Source organism: Macaca nemestrina, chromosome 6, assembly GCF_043159975.1.
Source record: "Macaca nemestrina isolate mMacNem1 chromosome 6, mMacNem.hap1, whole genome shotgun sequence".
Lineage (NCBI taxonomy): Eukaryota > Metazoa > Chordata > Mammalia > Primates > Cercopithecidae > Macaca > Macaca nemestrina.
In genome coordinates, this window is record NC_092130.1 from 93,758,243 (window position 1) to 93,776,376 (window position 18,134).

The window sequence follows — 18,134 nt, forward strand, 5'->3', positions numbered from 1 at the left end:
CCAGTCTTTTGAGAAGTCAATCCCCATGACTTGTTTTGTTTATCCATCTTTTGTGGTAGGCTGATTTCTAAATTAAGAGAGATGATTTATTTGGTAAAGACCAAGTTTACCAAATAGCTTTCAATAACCGATGAGGCTTCCCAGATCTCTGGTAGTAAGAGGATAGCAACCTCGAATGTTTCTCAATTCATCCCTGCTGTTCCTTCCAATCACATTCACTATTACACTAATTACGGTCACTATTCTTCAGATAACTCTTCCTGGATTACTACTAGAGTATCCTCCTATCTTTACTGCCAATCCATAAACTTTCCTTCCATCCAATATACGGTTTCCAGGAAAATTTTTGTAAAGCACTGTTCATTATGCCACTATTTGACTCAAAACCTTTTAACAGTTCCCTGTAGCATTCATAAAAGAAGTCCAAATAAATAAGTTTAGCATCTAAGTCTCTTTGTGCTCTATGTTCTGCCTGCTTTGCCAGCTTTATTCATATTTCTAAGCACCTCAATGATATAGGCACTGGTCCTCAATCTTTCAGACTCTTTCTCCATGCATTTGTTTTATACAAGCTGTTCCCCTGACAGGACAGTCCTTCTTTTTAGTAAGGGACTATTCCAGATTTCTCTAACAAAGAGAACAAAACAAAAACAAACCACCACCATGGCTTTTTCTTTTTCTCATGCAACAGTCCAGAGGTAGCTGGGTGGTCCATGGTGGGTATGCTGCCCTGCTCCCTGAGACTGTCCAGGGACTATGATTCCTCCTATCTTGCTTTCCCATCTCCTACCATGGTTTCCTTAAATGTTAAGATGGCTGAGAAGAAAGAAAGAGACATAGGAATGTATATCCAATCATTTTATGGGCAAGATCCCCAAATTGTCCATATCATTTCCATTTATATCTCATTAGCAATGGCTTTGCAACATGGCCACCCATCACTGCTAGTGAGGCTCGGAATTGTAGCCTCTAGGTTGGTAGGCATATGCACTGTTAAACTCTGTGGATAGAGCAGGTGGTGGAAAGGAGTTCTCTTACTAAAAGAAATAGGGGGATGCTGTGGATTGGGTTCAATTACAACTCTCTTTCTTTCAGTTTATGCCTTTAGAAATAACATTCATCTTCAAAGCCAAACTCAAATAACACCTCCTCAGGTGTTTACGCCTTTGGAAACAACATTCAACTCCAAAGCCAGACTCAAAGAACACTTCCTTCTGGTCAGTCTTCTCTGATTTTATCCTATCTCCTTATTCCATATACCTCCAAAAAGATTAGCAACTCTCCTTCCTCTGAAATTTCATAGCTTTCATACCTACTATGGAATTCGGCACAATCTAGACATATTACAGTTAGCCATATACATATTAAAGATAGTTTGTCAGAAAATGAAATGTGGCCCAAAAGCAAACAACATATGTGTGCTATTCATTACTCCTCCTTCATTGTTCTATTCATATACAAAGACAAAGACAGAGGCTGTATCAACTTCTTATTCTGTATTTCTAGAAGTGACTCCATACAAACATTCAATAATGGTGGTAATAATAACACTGCTTTATCTAATACACTGGTAATTTATCTTCATTTATTACAAAAATAACATTTTACAAAGTAACATATACATATTTGATCTAGAGATATAAGTTTTAGGAATTGTTTAGAAACAAGGTTATTGTAAAAGATTTTCAATTAAACAAAATATTATGTCCTAAAATTTTACTAAAAGTATTTTTGAATAATGATGTTTAAACAAAGCATGTTTGTGCTTTTGTCCTTTAGTAAAAATTTTCCAAAAACAAACAAAGTCCTTGAATAATACTAATGGATCATTATATATTTTTAATTTCTGAGGTTTATTTTTTATTCTCATATCTGATTTCTTTCTTCCATTTGCTGACATCTGTTACTTTTGGTGTTCATATCTTCTTATTTTGGCATAACTAGTTTATACTTTTCAGACAACATGAAACAGTCTACACTTCTAGTGGGATAAAATATTTTATTTTATTTCATAATGTTTTACTACGGACCAAATACTTCACATTGAGTCACATACCATACTAGATGATTTAAGTTATGGAATTTCACCATTATAGTGTATATTTTGGGTAAAGTATACCAAAAAAAATACCTCCTATTTTTCCTTTAATACTGAACCACAAATTATAAGCAAGGAGTCATTTCCTTTGATTAATAACTTTGCCGGCCATGTACAGTGAATATTTACACATTATTCTATGTTGGTAGAGTGCTTAAAATGCCTGAAACAATACAATTATCAAGGCAAATTTAGAGAAATTTTATGTATCACAGTCTTTCAAATGACAGGAGTATAACATATATGAAACATATGATAAATCTCCTTTACTTAAAACTTGGAAAGATTATAAAAGCCTCCTATAAACACTTTTTTTTTTTTTAAACAGACATCTGAGTCTGTCAGTAATTTAAGATTTAAATGTATGTAATAGCCTGGGGGAATTGTAGTAAAGGTTGTTCCCAGGGTGAGTTGTAAACATGGAAATATTTTTTTAAAACACCTATGTAAGCTCCAATGAAACATATTATCTTGAAATTATGTTAAAGTAGAACTTACAATTCATGCACTTACAAGACCAAGCCTATGATACATTTAATAATCATGCTTTAAGAGGCCATAAATCTGTTTTTAATACAGAATACATTTAAAAAAAAATTTTGTCCTTTTTGTATATTTAAAAAATCCTTTCGGGCAAACATTTTCTTAAAGTGTGACTGTTGATTTTATTGGCAAATCTATAATAATGCATATGATCAATCTTTATTTAATTATTTTGGGTCACAAACACAATTAATAAATCATCTTTGAAGTGCACTGACCATAATCAGTATACTCTGGAACAAGGCCAAGGGGCCATTAATCAAAATATGCAGCAAGCAAAGTGAGAGCTGCAGCCTGACCAGTTAGGTAAACATAGAGTGAAGCTAATAAAAACCTATCTCGTTTTAAAACCACCACCGTGTTTACTTTTGCAACTAAGATAAACATTATGATAAAATTAAAGTTGTGTAAAAAATGAGGTTTGCTCATGATGACCAGAGTAAATATATAGTAATTGAACATTCATTTTATGTACCTAATTTGACATTTAAAAAGTCTAAAGTTCAGGTACCAAAGACGGACAAAAATTAGATATTTGAATCTGATTATTATATTATCCAGCTAAATTAAAAAATAATTTTCAAATACTCTGAGATTTAAACTTTGAATACATTGTTAGCAATGTTTAAGAATCAAGGTATGAAAATAAATTATTTTTGAAAAGACGGGATGGTCAACTACCACATTTTAAGTTGGCACATGCAATTTCATCTCCCTCTCTCTATATATTTCTAAAACGAATTGGTAAACAGCAACAAAAATAAAAAACCCAAAAGGCAAACACTGTTGTGAGAGTACAAATTGTTAGAGCCTTCCTGGAGAAATTCTGGCAAAACATACGTACACGTATGTGTAATATATGTGTAATTCCATGTGTAACTCTATATATAAACTATTACATATCTCAAATTAATCAACTGCTTTTAAAACATAGTTTCTCAAAGATGTTATTTTTCTCCCACATTACACCATATTGATTGCTAAATGGAAGAAAAAAAAAGTTGTGGGTTATAGCATAACCGGTGTGCGCCTAGTTTTGTAAATGAAATGTGGAAGAGAGAGGGATCTGCAAAGACACAGAGTACCAGGTCTTAATGGTGGTCATCTCCTGGTGAGTGGGATCAGAGTTTCCCATATGCTCATTCTTTTGTTTCTGTGTGTTTTCTGATTTTTCTGGAATGAGCATGAACTGCTTTTATAATTGGGAAACAAATAAAATAAAGTTCATTTTATTAAAAAATAAATGAATTAATAGCAGACTCTTACCCCCTCACTGTTTTTTTTTGTTGTTGTTGAGACAGTCTTGCTTTATCGCTCAGACTGGAGTGCAGTGGCATGATCTTGGCTCACTGCAAGCGCCGCCTCCCAGGTTCACGCCATTCTCCTGCCTCAGCCTCCCGAGTAGCTCGGACTACAGGCGCCCACCATCATGCCTGGCTAATTTTTTGTATTTTAGTAGAGACGGGGTTTCACTGTATTAGTCAGGATGGTCTCGATCTCCTAACCTCCTGATCCGCCCACCTGGGCCTCCCAAAGTGCTGGGATTACAGGCATGAGCCACCGCACCCGGCCTTACTGTTTTAATTTTTATAATTCATAACATTAATAATAAAAACATAGGAAGAAGATATCAGAAAGCAAACAAATAACTTTCTTCAAAACTCCATTAAAAAGAAGAATCTTTATTAAGAGTGAATATTGCCACATAAATTCTATGTGACTGCAACTGGGTTACTGTGGGGGGAAATGAGCTCTTTAGGACCCTGAAAAGCTTTAATAGGAAACCATGAAAATTCTGATGTTTATAATAACTTCTCAAAACAAAAGTGCATGGATTGGGCAATTTCTTCAAGGATAATACTGTAAGCATCTGGCACAACAAAGTAAGAACTGAGCTTTTGTAGGTTCAGGAAGGCAATACCTTATACAAACCGTATCAGTGGCAGCTGTGCAATACTCCACTGCACTCTATGGAGGTGGGGAAATACTGGGCTGACATATGCTGCATATTTTTCTGCCCCTTGCAGCCACAAGACTGTGATAAGATTGTGTAGTCCTAGATAATTAAATGAAAAACTCACTCTAAGGTGTGTGTGTTGTTTTGGCATCCAGTATTCACTTGAAATTCTGCATCTACACAATGACTTAAAGGAGCCACTCAAATGGTTGATTCAGAACACATAGCTAAAACTCCTTCACTACAATTCAAGGAGCATCCAGTATCTGTGAAAAGTTAGAATTTAAAATTTCTCAGTTTGTTGAACAATATGTTCAAGATTTGTGTTTTCAGAAGAGACACATCACACAGAAGACTAAATCATGTTTGAGACTTCAGTATGAAAGATGTTAATCTATATATTTTTACTTGCTAGCCTGCAGAAACAAAGACTGCATAAAAATATCTAAAGACTCTACAAGTGGCCGGGCGTGGTGGCTCACACCTGTAATCCCAGCACTTTGGGAGGCCGAGATGGGCGGATCACGAGGTCAGGAGATGGAGACCATGCTGGCTAACATGGTGAAACCCCGTGTCTACTAAAAATACAAAAAATTAGCTGGGCGTGGTGATGGGCGCCTGTAGTCCCAGCTACTTGGGAGGCTGAGGCAGGAGAATGGCGTGAACCCGGGAGGCGGAGCTTGCAGTGAGCCGAGATCACGCCACTGCACTCCAGCCTGGGTGACAGAGCGAGACTTTGTCTCAAAAAGAAAAAAAAAAAAAAAAAAGACTCTACAAGTATTTATTGTACTTTGGGCCTAAACTACTCTAATGGTCTTATCCTGTAGCTGAGATGATGCTAAACTGCTCCTTTTAGGGGTCTTTATGTATTCCAATCACTGAAATTCTCTAGAAAATAACCCTACTACTCTCAACTGGGCCATCAGTGGGACAAGGAGGAAGTTTCCTAAGTACTAGGATTGGGAGGGGGAATACACCAACATTTTTTTTCCAGTAATTCATTTTAATGCCTTACATTCTATAATTATGGCTGAAATGTCCTTATATCTTAAAAAATCCTTGATATTCAATAATTTTGAGGGTCCATATGCTAAATCAGTACCCTGCAAAATATGATCTCTTGGACTTTGATTGTGAGTGGAGGCAGATTGCATGTGGATGTCAAGCTTAAGGGCATTTGAGAAATTAAACTAGGTCAAAGGAATTACTTACTGTGGGGTTTCTGAGAGCCTTTAAAATATAAATCTCCAATTTTGGGTGCTGGGGCACATGGGACTCTGGGAGCTATGGTATGTAGCAATTTCCAAGCTTATTTCAATATGGCACTCTTTCTAGGGTACCTATCTTTTATATAGTGCTATAGAATGAAAACTGTGAAGGGCATAATAATTAAATTGTTTAATTTGAATATTCTATTAGTTGGTTGATTTTATTACCTGGCTGCTAATTTCAGTAAGACTGGGAAATAGATCCAATTTGGTTAAATACGTAACTAATTAATTAATCAGTTGGTTAGAATAATCCATCTACTATACCTGGACACAACTGGCTTTAGGTCACACCAATATAATGCTATTAATAGATTATTTTACTTACTGATACAAACAGAGCAGGATCTTTTTGTACAGTACTCCCCTGTTATCTTAGGGGGATACATTCCAAGCCCTCAGTGGATGCCAGAAACCACAGATACTATCAAGCCCTATATATACTATGTGTTTTCCATCTCAAAACTGAGATAGCTACTAAGTCACTAATGGGTAGATAGTATATAAAGTGTGGATACACTGGATAAAGGGATGACTCACATCTCCCGCAGGACAGAGTGGGACAATGTGAGATTTCATCAGGCTACTTAGAATGGCACACAATATAAAACTTATGAATTGTTTGTTTCTGGAATTTTCTATTTAATATTTTCAGACTGTGGTTGACTGTGGGTAACTGAAACCACAGAAAATAAAACTATAGATAAGGAGGGACTATGGTATTATCTTTTGTAGACTGCTGGAAGAAATAATAGATCCTAAATCAAAAGATTTAAGTGAAAAATGTTTCATGGTGATTATGTTGAATATATATAAAGCATGACTTCAATAAAATTTTAAACTAGGTCCCTAATAAAGGCCAAATATAGTGCTATTTTATTTAGATACACATTGTGCCTCTATAAATTTATAGAAAGTAATTTTGTAATGTTCTTGCTTACACTCAGGATTTTACCTGATATTAAAACACTATATATAAATATGAAAGTAATTTCATAGTTTCTGCAACCTTTGTCAGCTGGTTCATTTTAATCTACAGAAATAAAAAGACACACCAAACAACCCTACAAATAAAGATTTCAAGTGATGCAAGATAGTAAATAACAAGGAATGTACAGCATATGGTTAGGCTGAATAACTCTTGGTGTTGATGCTAGCTGACAGAACAGGATAAGTGTTTCCTGAGTATAATCATATTGTATGGATTAGCCACACTAAATTTTTTTAATGAATATTTATCCATATATACCAGATTCAAGGATTTCAGAGTCTTACTAAAAGTGAGAAATCTTCAAAGATCTAAAAATATTCCTTAAGGAAAAGCATTTATATTTACCAAAAAAAGGCAAAATAGCAGTACAATTCTGCACCTCAGGACTGCTCACAGATGCCAATTTAATCTATTATCCCAGTGAGCACTCCACATAAGTTTCAGTATGTTTTCAATTTTCTAGTTTCCTGTGTTACAAAAAAAAAAGAAAGTTTTATTATTGAGAGTTCAAAATTAGACAACATTAAGCAGTTCGAAAGTACAGTTAAAAAAAAAAAAAGAGAAAGAAACTAAGTAAAATAGCATTAGATCATTTAAAATTTTGACATCTAAAAAGATGCAATAAAAACCAAAACATCAGTGTTTTCTAGTCAATCTGATAACTTTTAACAAGAATTAAAAAGCAGTATCAAAAGGTAGGAAAAATAGAAGAAAAGTTTTCTGAAATGTGAAAAACTGGAATGCTCTCCTGTCCCTGAGGAACAGCTGAATTCTCAACATGGGCCACACAACCTGCTTGGTCTAGCCTCCCAGTACCCCTCAGACTCATCTCAGGCCCTCTCTTCTGTGCTCCCTCCACTCTCATCACACTCACACATTCCACCTGGGCACAGGTTCACAGGCTGCTTCCTGTCTGAACGCTGCTCTCTACTCCCTACTGTACCCTTTCACTCCTCTTTATCCTTCAGATATTGTTCAAATGGTGGTTCTTCAAGCTATATCCTTTTTGCTGTGTTTCCCCTAAATCCTGAATTCCTTCAAAAGTTTATGATTATATATCTACGTAATGATATGATTAATGCTTGTTTTCTCTCATACAGAATAAATTATATAATTTCAGGGAATGTGTATAGTTTGCTTAGCAGTGGGAGAGAAGCCATAGTCAGAATTCTGTGCTTCTCAACAAAAAGTGTCTACTGTTGATTTCCTTAGTCAATGTGAAATCATGTGGTAGGCCTACAATGCAAACTCAACTGAGAGGTTATCGTAGGAATTACAGAGGAAATAACATTGTGAGGGACTGCCAAAAGTATTAGAAATCCTACATAAGTTTAGAATTGAAAATAATGAATGAAGCCAGGCTTCCTAGATGAATTTAATGAGATATACTAGTTATTACGCTGTGGTGACATGAACTATAAAATCAAAACTTTCTGTGGAATCTTTTCCTTATCACTAAAAGAAGTAAAATTGTGTAATAATTTATTCTCGGTTAATCTTTTCTAGTTAAACATGGCTAAGAACAGAAGAAAGATGGGTGTGGTAGAAAATCTTTGTTCCCATACAAATTCTTTAAGGACTCAGAATTTCAAAAACTCTTGAAAAACAGTCACTAATTGTTTCTATAGAATGTACTTAGAATGTATATTTCATGTACTTCTAGTTTTATAAGCAGGTGTTATTTTCTTTAGCACAGTAAACTGAAGATGAACACCATATAGTCAAAGAGTTTTATAAATGGTAGTGGCTGGTTAATGCTGAACAGTTTAATTTGTAAGATGATAATTACACTATAGTAATAATTAAACTGGTTTTATGGCTAAATTTGGCAAGTTAAAATAGCTCGTCCATGTAAAGACAGTCTCTTTTTCTCTTTCAGAAACACTGAAAAGTGTGTCATTCATTAATCCATTGAAAAATTGTTTAAATTAAAATCACTCACTAGCTGTGTGACGTTCAATAAATACTTAATTTCTGTGCGCAATAAGTTTGTGACATTACTTAACAGAATAGGGTCAATATTTGCATAGCTTCCACTTCAGATGGTATCATTATTTTTTAGAGTAAACTTAGAGGTTTACAGAATACATCTATCTCAGGTTACAAAATGGTTTTAAGACATTAGAAGTGGCATTTTTTAAGAGAACTTCCAAACCACATGGGAATATTCAATTATAAAACTGTGACTATTACAATGCATTTCAACTTACTAATTTTCTTAATATTTTTTCTTACATGGTTGCAGAAACATTACTTTCATATAAGGATAACATTTTACTTTATATGTCAGATCGCCCAATGATAACATTTGACAATCTGTTGAGAAATTATCTGTAGGATAGCTTTCACAATTTATTTAAAAAACCCAAGTAATGTGCTAATTTTTCCTGTATGAACAATATTTAGTTGCTCACTATTCATGTTTCTATCAACTCATTAAATTTTGTTTTAAAGCCCAAACACTCTGAGAGGTCACCTTTGCTTTGCTGCTACTTTACATCTGTTTTGAGGAAAAAGCTAAAAACCTATTGTCTTTTTACACCATAGAGAGGAGCTAAAGAAGGATCCCAATGAAAAAAATAGACCTGCGTCATCACTATCTCATTTCACTCTTTTACTTAAACTTAATTCCTGAAAATTTAGGAATACTTATTCTCAAAAACAAATACACTTACACAGGGCTTGAGCTCCCTTCTCCATCATTGTGTTTTTTTTTTTTTTTTTTGAGATGGAGTCTCCTTCTGTCGCCCAGGCTGGAGTGCAGTGGCACGATCTTGGTTCACTACAAGCTCCGCCTCCCAGGTTCACGCCACTCTCCTGCCTCAGCCTCCCAAGTAGCTGGGACTACAGGCTCCCGCCACCACGCCCAGCTAAATTTTTGTATTTTTAGTAGAGACAGGGTTTCACCGTGTTAGCCAGGATGGTCTCAGTCTCCTGACCTTGTGATCCGCCTACCTCGGCCTCCCAAAGTGCTGGGATTACAGGTGTGGGCCACCGCACCCAGCCTCACTTCTCCATCTTTAATATGACATAAATATATGTTAATATTTTCCAGAATGTGGTTAAATATTTCTACGGTAGTTTTCAAACACATTTTCTTGTGAAAACTATTTTTTATATTTCACTATTTAGTATTTTTATTGGTAAAAGCAACTTTACCACACATTTTCTTTTATATTTGATAGACATGGTTTGTTCAGATACTTTGAAAGTATACAACATTAATAAAAAATTCATTATAAAGCTCTGTGAATTTAATAATTTATATTTATTTTATATCTGTATTCCTTTTACAGCTATTTATATTTGTTCTGAAGTCGCTAAAAACTTTGCAGAGTCTTTCAGGTATTAACTAAAGTCATTTCTCTCTGTATATTGAGTCAAAATAAAAGGAAAGCTTCCCCATCCCCCCAAAAAGTGGTTCTCAGATAAACTAAAATGCCCAAAATCCATTCCCACATATAATAGTGCACTTACAAATCTGAAACACAATTCCAAAGATTTCAATTTAGAACTTTATGACTGATGTACCCCCCTTGCTTTGCACAAAATTATTTGTATATATCCTTGTCTCTGAAAAGGTTATAAACCCAGTTGAGTAAGTGAACCAGGCACAAACTCTGGAATAAAACACTGGCTGTGCTGCTCTGGCAAAAGAACTACATCTTTATGAGCCTTGGTTGCTTTTCATCTGTAAGAAGGATAAATTAATACCTATCTTGTAGGGTTTGCGTGAGATTTAAATGAGAGATAATATATACAGCACTTATCAAAATTCTGATTTATTTTTATATCTCTCTCTCGTTCTATACCTTGTCACTATAACAATGACTTAGGATCGCAATAAATGGTCAACTAAATGTAAAAATTATTATGATTTTGTTTTATAGATAAGTAGTTTTTCTCAGAATGCAAAATAACCCTATGGCATTTCTAAAGTACTTAAAATGTTACATTGTAAAATATCTATAAACAGTTAAATTTAAAAAATGAATACTTTTCTCATGGATATTTCATATTTTTAATTGCTTCATGAATTTTAATCAATAATAGTTAATAAATATGGAAGTATTTTATTGCTAAATCATATTCATGTTTTGAAAGCGGTGAACAGTTAAATACATAATAGATTTATAAATATTGAGAGGGATCTTACAGATCATCTAGTATAATCCTTTCATTTTTAGATGAGAAAACTGAACCTTGGAAAGGTAAAATGACTTGCACAAAGTATTGTACACACACACACACACACACAAAATATTTAAGCCATAGTACTTATGACCACTCCTTCCCCTACTTCTGTTTCTTTTTTCTTGAGGTGCAGAGATAGAAAAGCTAAACAGTGGAATCACATGTAAGATGTCTGGTGGGAATGTTGGAAGGGACTGAAGGTCATGCAATCAGAAGGGCTTAGAAAACTGAAGTTTAGAGGTAGGGACTGATGTATTTTCACCCATAAGTAGCAAACTAACCACATCTGCGTTTATTTGTGAGTCTACATATAGAGTACGTGAACCTAATTGATGTTTATGTTTTTGATGACCAGCTGTCAGAGAAAAAAAATCATGCTTTAGGAAGGCAGGAAAACATGTAGCAGTTTTAATTTTAAAACATAAAATAAGGGCTAGCCATTAGTAATCTAGAATGTCTTACTCTGAGGTTTTTTTTAAGAGCTAAGGCTTATTTTTGCTTTTGTTTTATAGAAGCTTCTTTTTCTTAATTTAAAAAAATTGGGAAAGTACAACTAGTATTTAAAAATTTTAAGAGGCATAAAATTTCAGTCTCCTGTATTCAAAATGGAAAAAAATCCTATAGTATAAAAAATAAGAAAAAAATACATAATTTAACATTTTGTTTTATTTGAGCAAAAGAGGAGGCATTATACAGTAGGGTATCAACCACTCAACATCTGAGTGATACATGCTAAACTAAATTTCTCTTAATCTTTAAAATGCTCCCTGACATCTAACAGGTGTTTTTCATTTCTACTCAGGGGCAGTCTGCCTAAAGGGCTTACAATGATATCATTAGCAGATCATTTCCAAAAGCTGTTATGGTTTACATCAACTTTGTCAACTTTTAAAATGGTGAAAATATACAACATAAACACTGACACAATCACCTAAACATGGAAAAGAAAAGGAACATAATATTAACTGTCTGTATGTTTGGAGAAACAAACACGTTACCTTTATTAAAAAGCTAAATAAAAATATTTAGTCTTGATTCAGAGCTAAACTTCTTTCATCTCTGTATCATGCATATCAGAAACCCACTTAAGCAACACAGTTTACTCAGAAAATGTTAGCAACCTCAAAACCTTACCTTTGGTTCACACATAGAATGGAAAGATCTAAGATGCAGCTCTGCAACATAAAACCAATGTTTCCTTCTTCCCTCAAACCATGAAGTCATTATCAGACAAAACAATTGGACTGAAAGTGCCATAAGGACAGGAGCTGTGTCTATTTTCTACTGTCTGGGATCCTCAGCATGATCAATATTATGCCTGGCATATAATTCAATTTCAACTCATTACTCACTTGTCTACTAACTGACTGAATGAAGTACTTAGTTTCTGGAATGTTTCAAACTGCTTATAATTTTATTCTTTCCCATATTAATCCATAGGAATAGTTTGGCTATTTCAATGTTTGTAAATTGAAAATATTTTTGGTTCCCTATATAAAAGAGATCACACTATGCCTTGAACTCTATGAGCTCTATCAAGGGGTTATAAGTTATGAATAAATTCAAATGGTAAGCACAAACCAGAAATAATTTAGTGCATTATGGGTTTTTGCATATATTGTCTAAAGACATTAGGGACCCAGTATAGTATAGAGATAGCAATTTTAAGTACATGTAGATCAGGCCAATTGTGGAGAGAATAAAAACACAGTGATAGACAAAATAATCCCACTATACAACATTTATATGCTAGAAACTAAAACATGTTCCCACTAGGCTGCCAGTTTCCTGATGGCATGAATTGTGCTTCTTTGCATCCTTATTATCTATAACAGAATTTTAAAGCTTTTTGCTCTCAGGAACCCTTTATACTTTAAAAAATTTTTGAGGGTCTCGAATTTTGACTCCACATTTTAGTTTAAGTGGACTATTTGCCATATTGAAAATTAAACCTGAGAAAATTTAAACAGATTCATTATTCCATTTAAAAATAACACAAATCCAGAATATGATAATATGAATAATACATTCTTTATGAAACATATTTTCCAGAAAAAAATGTTATGAGGGCTTTGTTTTATATTTTTCAAATCTGTTTGATAGCTGGTTTGATGGAAAAGTTGGATTTTCACTAGCTTCTGCATTCAGTCAGCTGTGAAATGTTATTTTAACTGAAGGATATAAGAAAATCCAGCCTCCCACAGGTATGGAATTTAAGACGGGATGACCTTATGGACACCTAGAAAGGGCCATTGGAAAACCCCAGGTAACCTCATTCCATACTGTGAAAATCACTGAACTATAAAATCATCTGCTACAGCATCATCATTTGATAACTACTTACTGAATTAACAAAAACTTTAGAAAAAATAAATTCTCAGAGCATATATACACACACCCAAATGATAATATTCTTTATAAATGCTCATTGTTTTGCTGTAATGAAATATTAAGTGTTTCAACTTTGCAACTCATCACACCTAAATTGAAATACAGGCTGATGCAGGGTAATCAGAACCAAAGAGTGAAAAACAGTGAGAATATACAATGCCAAAATTTGATAGAAATAAACAGATGATGAGAAAGAGACATTTTACTTGAAAAAAATGCCAGGCATAACCAAATTAAATGGCTAATTTGAATGCTATATGGGTCTCTTTTAAGCAGTAAATTAGATTGAAACACTTTACTGAACACAAGTTGGATTCTAATATTTTTAGTATCCTACATGCCGTTTCTAATTAATCTATAAAAACCATGAGAAAAAAATTTTTGCTTACATTTTCAGCATTTCAGCTTTAAATATGAATAGAAATTAACCAAATACCAGAAACAATATATTGATTCAAACATTTTACAATTCAAAAATCACATTTTCTTAAAAATAACTTTAAATAAGTTCAAAATGAAAATATAATTTTTAAGATCATATGTTAGATTTTCAAAAATGTCACCTCACTTCTTGGCAAAGAACAAAATGACTTACTTTTCCTTTTCTTGAAACTGATGCTCCTGAGGAGCCATTTTAGGTTCTGTCCCAAGATTCTTTTGCATTCGCTGTCTCCTTTTTCTACTTGGCGCAATATCAATGACATCAAGACTTGAAATAATGGAATCATCTTTACTTACAGCAGCTAAAATAAAATGAGATGAGAATGTGACCCAACAAAATTATGCACATCCATATCATTTGTGAGCAAAATATTAACTTGCTGTTTTAGCATTGACGTAAGGTGACAATTAAAATACAGCAAAACTGGCCGGGCGCGGTGGCTCAAGCCTGTAATCCCAGCACTTTGGGAGGCCGAGATGGGCGGATCACGAGGTCAGGAGATCGAGAGACGATCCCGGCTAACACAGTGAAACCCCGTCTCTACTAAAAAATACAAAAAAATAGCCGGGCGAGGTGGCGGGCGCCTGTAGTCCCAGCTACTCGGGAGGCTGAGGCAGGAGAATGGCGTAAACCCGGGAGGCGGAGCTTGCAGTGAGCTGAGATCCGGCCACTGCACTCCAGCCTGGGTGACAGAGCAAGACTCCGTCTCAAAAAAAAAAAAAAAAAAAAAAAAAAAATATATATATATATATATATATATAGCAAAACTACTCTTTCAAATCTTTATGCAGATTCGTTGAATCAGGTCAGTTAGATGGCATGTGATACTTTACTACTAACAAAACATCATGTATATTGTACACATGGAATAATTCGATCAAAATGATCTTTGATGCTGGGTGAAAGTATTTTTGGAGATTTAATGGAGCTAGTATTTTTATTAGGACTGTAACTAGAAATCATAGCAACAATGACAAAACTGCGTTGATTTTTTTATTATTATTATATTTTAAGTTCTGAGATACACGTGCAGAATGTGCAGGTTTGTTACATACGTATACAAGCACCATGGTGGTTTGCTGCACCCATCAACCCGGCATCTATATTAGGTATTTCTCCTAATGCTATCCATCCCCTTGCCCCTCACCCACCGACAGGCCCTGGTGTGTGATGTTCCCATTCCTGTGTCCATGTGTTCTCGCTGTTCAACTCCCACTTATAAGCAGAACATGCAGTGTTTGGTTTTCTGTTCCTGTGTTAGTTTGCTGAGAATGATGGTTTTTAGCTTCATTCATGTCCCTGCAAAGGACATGAACTCATCCTTTTTTATGGCTGCTTACTATTCCACGGTGTAATATGTAACATATTTTCTTTATCCAGTCTATCACTGATGGGTATTTGGGTTGGTTCCAAGTCTTTGCTATTGTAAGCAGAGCTGCAATAAACATACATGTGCATGTTTCTTTATAGCAGAATGATTTATAATCCTTTGGGGATATACCCAGTAATGGGATTGCTGGGTCAAATGCTATTTCTGGTTCTAGATCCTTAAGGAATCACCACACTGTCTTCCACAATGATTAAACTAAGTTGCACTCCCACCAACAGTGTAAAAGCATTCCTATTTCTCCACATACTCTCCAGCATCTGTCGTTTGTTGACTTTTTAATGATCGTCATTCTAACTTGCATGAGATGGTATCTCACTGTGGTTTTGATTTGTATTTCTCTGATGGCGAGTGATGATGAGCTTTTTTTCATATGTTTGTTGGCCACATAAATGTCTTGTTTTGAGAAGTGTCTGTTCATATCCTTTGGCCACTTTTTGATGGGGTTTTTTTTTTTTTTTTTCCTGTAAATTTGTTTAAGTTCAGTGTAGATTCTGGATACCAGCCCTTTGTCAGATGGGTAAATTGCTACAGAATGGGAGAAACTGAGTCGATTTTGAATAGTGTGCCCAAAGTTTAATTTTTTCTCCCTTAAGCCCGTTATTTTTACTGTGTAATTTTGCAGCATGAGTGGTTTTTCAGGTACACATATATTACATTCTGGCAGAAAAGCTTGCATGTTGAGTTCTCACTCTGTGTAGTTCATGCTTTACTTGATCTCTCCGAGACAACATGGACACTGTTGAACATTCTATTGAAATTCCTCTCTTTTTTTTTTTCTATTATAACTATTAATTTCCAGATCTTATGTTTTGGGCCCTTTGCTATGGGTTTTCCATGTATTACCTTGTTAATCCTTAAAATTACTTCATAAAGTACTTATTATTACTATCTTCATTTTATTTTTAAGGAAAACAAAGCTTCAGAGAGGTTAAGTGACTTTGCCAAATCACACAGCTTTTGTTCTTATATTTCGTCATTATGACAATTAAAAAGTATGTTTTCCTAGTGGGTAAACTATTCTTTGATCAAATATTAAGTGAAAGCCCATCAAAGCATAGTTTACTTCCCAAAGCTGTTTAAGTTTTAGGACATTTTTTTATTAGCCTCTAAAAATGTATTGGGAATAGATAAGGGTAAATTAAAAAGGAAGTGGTTTTTTTTTTAAAACACATTCAAGCTGAAAGATTTCCCAATGCTATTAAGCTAAGAGATGACTAATGAAAGTACAAGTATATGCTTGTCTATGAACAAAACTAGCAAAACTCTTAGAGGTAGAGGACATTTCAATTACAGATGTATAAACTGGATAAAGATTATATTTAATGTCACAGCAGATATCTAGGAAAAAAGAATATTAAGTTTAAATCAAAATACAAGGCAAAATTTTTAAAAATATAATTAGTGAAAAGTTTTGCCATTCATTTCAGAACTCCAAATGATGTCTTACAAATTGGCAACCAAAAAGGATACCGTATGTGGGAAGTGATTACATCATGTGTTACAATGTCTGCAACTTACTTTAAAATCCAACGTTACTAAAGGTATGTTAGTGAGGGTGGACTATAACCAAGATGTTTCTAGCATCTAATCCGGAATGCACCAGCCAGGAGCAGGCTGATGGGATCAGAAATCTGTACTCCTAAGGGGGTCACTCCAGGTCCTTTTGTTATTCATATTTCAATCAATAACTGATGACTTACTAATAAGTATACTGAATGACAAAATGTATGCCTATTGATAAAAACAAAGCATGTAAACTAACTTGATGAACATTGCATATGGATTTTCATGAGTGAATTAAAAGTACCAGTGTTATACAGACTGGCTAAAATATATTAGAAATACTGCCCATCATTTTACAGACAAGGTGTAAAAATCTCATGAGGCCTATTTACACCTAGAGATAATCTTCCACTAAATTTTTAAATGGTTCTGTGTCCAGCTATGAACCCTGAACAACTGTGGTTGTTCAGGAAACTTTTTATTTGTCAAAAATGAACATTTTCTATGAGGTAGTGACTGGGAAACCTAAAAGGACAGAGAGCTTGCAATTTTTTTTCAAACTTATAGGACAGGTTCATGAATTATTTTGTGCTTACTTGCAAGTAAATAGTTAATAATTGTATGTGTGGCAAAATTTGATTTGAGAATTTTATTAATTGCCTTGAAACAAAATTGTGGGAGAAGTAGCTAATGTTCTCATACTTCAAACTTCTTGGTGACTATCATTATTAAACCACAAATAAACTGAAGTTGTGTGTGACCAAGTACTTCCGGCCAGTTCACCACATTATGATGCATTCCTCTTGATAATTACACTGTAACCTTTCTATAAAATTGGCATGAAGAAAAACAGCTAGCTGTATAAGCTTAGTTACAGTTTAAATGGAATACATCTTTTTTGGTTTGTGTTTGCACCATGGGAACAGTGTTCCCCTCAGTTTTTCACATAAATGTAATAGCAGACCATATCGTAATAGATGCTCTTACTTCAAATATTTCTTTACAATGAAGTTTCAATACCCATCTAGCCTTTAAAAAAAGGCAAAAACAATCCATTCTGTCCTTCTCTCTTTACCCTGAAACCAGGATAAAAAGGCACTACTCCAATACTTGGCACCTAAGTATTAAATTGCTCATCTCGAATATTTTTCAAATTTTTTTTCTTTTCTTATTTATTTTTATTTTTTTTGAGATGGAGTTTTACTCTTTTCGCCCAGGCTGGAATGCAATGGTATGATCTCGGCTTACTGCAACCTCCGCCTCCCGGGTTCAAACAATTCTCCTGCCTCAGCCTCCCGAGTAGCTGGGATTACAGGAGTCTGCCGCCATGCCTGGCTAATTTTTGTATTTTTAGTAG

The 18,134-nt window shown here is 34.4% G+C and overlaps 1 protein-coding gene across 5 annotated transcripts in view; it reads right to left on the reverse strand.

Moving 5' to 3' along the window:
- Positions 1 to 18,134, reverse strand: part of LOC105475044 (X-ray repair cross complementing 4) — a 292,455-nt gene that overhangs the window by 90,186 nt on the left and 184,135 nt on the right. For 4 of the 5 annotated variants that reach the window (XM_071098707.1, XM_071098710.1, XM_071098709.1 and 1 more), the window contains one exon: positions 14,038 to 14,185. The exons of the other annotated variant lie outside the window; for it this stretch is intronic. In XM_071098707.1, the coding sequence (XP_070954808.1) occupies positions 14,038 to 14,185 (148 nt within the window). The remainder of the gene's footprint in view (positions 1 to 14,037; positions 14,186 to 18,134) is intronic. 5 annotated transcript variants of the gene reach the window in all.